At 40.4% G+C, this 1303-nt stretch overlaps 1 protein-coding gene across 1 annotated transcript in view; it reads left to right on the plus strand.

The window, feature by feature from the left end:
- The window catches only part of TDP1 (tyrosyl-DNA phosphodiesterase 1), a 74689-nt gene that overhangs the window by 22036 nt on the left and 51350 nt on the right, over positions 1–1303 (plus strand). The window contains exons 7-8 of the mRNA XM_023731654.1: positions 613–780; positions 1252–1303. The exon at positions 1252–1303 is cut by the window's right edge and continues 7 nt beyond it. Of these exons, the coding sequence (XP_023587422.1) occupies positions 613–780; positions 1252–1303 (220 nt within the window). The remainder of the gene's footprint in view (positions 1–612; positions 781–1251) is intronic.

The following is a 1303-nucleotide window of genomic DNA, read 5'->3' on the forward strand; positions in this document are numbered from 1 at the left end:
TCAAATGTAGTATATGCTCATTACTGACGCCGGAAAGTATAGGATATAAAAATATCTCAAACTGCTCTAGCATATACGTCATGAAAATGAGCTTGCTTATTGGAAATAGATTTGCACTTACATTTTTCTTAACTACAGATAACATTTGAATATTTTTCATTCGGCTAAAGAACTACATTGGCATAAGTGTGAGCAAAAGCATGCTGGGATTACCACAGGTGGTGTGGGTTTGCTATAACAAGTATGAGTAGCACTCTTAACTGTTGTCATCAAGTCTTAGAAAGCAGTAGAGAGGTGTGGAGATAAGAAGAGGAGTAAAAGGTGTGGATGAGTGAGGGAACATGGTGAGATGTGAGTGTAGAGAAGTTAGCAGAGGCAGACCTTGTTGGGGCTTAAGGTCATGATGAAGCATTCAAAAATTATTCTAAATGTGATGGGAAGCCATTGAGTGCAGTGATTGGATTTACCTCTTCTGAAGATCACTACTTGCCACATGGAGATACCTAGTGAGAATTTACCTCTTCCTCAGGGTGAATGTATAATCAGTGCAGAGATGTCATTGTGGTCGCTTGTGTTCCTGGATGCTAAAGTTTTTGTTTTTGTTTTTCCCAGAATATGGTTGAGCCCCTTGTACCCACGAATTGTTCATGGAACTCACGGATCTGGAGAATCAACAACAAATTTTAAAGCCGACCTTATCAGTTACTTGATGGCTTACAATGCTCCTCCTCTCAAGGAGTGGATAGATACCATCCAAGAGCATGATCTTTCTGAAACAAAGTAGGTGCCGTCTTACCAACTTCAGGTGCTCATGATAGGTTAATACCTTGACACCCACCGGAGGACTGGGATGCAGGGGGCATGGAAAGAGGTAGCGTGATAGTTAGCTGCACTTCCTGGGTGACAAGGGAATTAGAGCAGATTCTGTCACTAGCCACATCTGGTTCTCAGGCATTATAATCAAGGCCAGTAAATCTTTCCTCTTATCTTAAGCCTCTCGCAGGAGTACTTATAAAATCCACGTGTTCTTTGCCTGCTACCTTACACCTCGTAGGTGTTCCACCATTTGTTGTTTTGCTTGAAAAATGATGTCGAGTATTAGTTACTGCAGTCAGAGGGGCATCATAAGAAAATGGGTTGGCATTTAAAAACCATTTCATGATTGTGTTACACTTCTCATGTACATTTTGTGATGTTCAGGTGCCCAAATTACATCATTATATTCCATAACTTATGTTTTATATCTTTTAGTGTTTACCTTATTGGATCAACCCCAGGACGCTTTCAAGGAAATCAAAAAGAT

The sequence above is a fragment of the Trichechus manatus genome, unplaced genomic scaffold (assembly GCF_000243295.1).
Source record: "Trichechus manatus latirostris isolate Lorelei unplaced genomic scaffold, TriManLat1.0 scaffold00045, whole genome shotgun sequence".
Classification (NCBI taxonomy): Eukaryota; Metazoa; Chordata; class Mammalia; order Sirenia; family Trichechidae; genus Trichechus; species Trichechus manatus.